Raw genomic sequence first — 712 nt, forward strand, 5'->3', positions numbered from 1 at the left:
ATGATGGTGCTGCTGATGATGATGATGGTGCTGCTGCTGATGATGATGGTGCTGCTGCTGCTGCTTTTGCTGCTGCTGCTGCTGATGGTAATGTTGCGGCTGCTGATGATGATGATGGTGCTGATGCTGCTGCTGCTGCCGATGATGTTGATGCTGCTGCTGCTGCTGATGGTGATGATGTTGTCGTTGTTCTTGCTGCTGCTGCTGCTGCTGCTGTTGCTGCTGCTGTTGCTGCTGGTACGCATGCATGCTCTAATATAAATCTATACTGTTCCTCCTCCTTCCTTACTGTTACAATTTCTGCTTCTCCTGCTGCTGCTGCTGCTGCTTCTGCTGCTACTCCTGCTGCTACTGCTGTTGCTGCTGCTGCTCATCTCAAAAAAAAAATTAATGCATGCAAACTCAGACTCAGGGAACTGCAGCAGCAGCAACAGCAGCAGCAGCAGCAGCAGCAGCAGCAGCTGCTGCAGCAGAACCTTCACAGCAGCGGCAGACACAGGCTGCTGCTGCAGCAGCACCCTTACCAACAGCAGCAGCAGCAACAGCAACAGCAGCAGCAGCAGCGGAGATAAGCTGAGGCCTCTGATAGAATTTGTTTTGCTGCTGGGTGCAGCTGCAGCAGCAGCAGCAGCTGCAGCAGCTGCAGCAGCAGCAGCAGCAGCAGCAGCTGCAGCAGCTGCAGCAGCAGCAGCAGCAGCTGCTGCTGCTGCTG

General features: G+C 54.6%; 1 protein-coding gene across 1 annotated transcript in view; it reads right to left on the bottom strand.

The window, feature by feature from the left end:
• Nucleotides 1–245, bottom strand: part of EMH_0081970 (uncharacterized protein) — a gene marked incomplete at both ends in the record, with an annotated part of 995 nt that extends 750 nt beyond the window's left edge. Inside the window, one exon of the mRNA XM_013500459.1 lies at nucleotides 1–245. Coding sequence (XP_013355913.1) covers nucleotides 1–245 — 245 coding nt within the window.
• Nucleotides 246–712: the final 467 nt, after the last annotated feature.

This window comes from Eimeria mitis, genomic scaffold (genome assembly GCF_000499745.2).
Source record: "Eimeria mitis Houghton genomic scaffold, Emh_scaff5425, whole genome shotgun sequence".
In the NCBI taxonomy this organism is placed as follows: Eukaryota; Apicomplexa; class Conoidasida; order Eucoccidiorida; family Eimeriidae; genus Eimeria; species Eimeria mitis.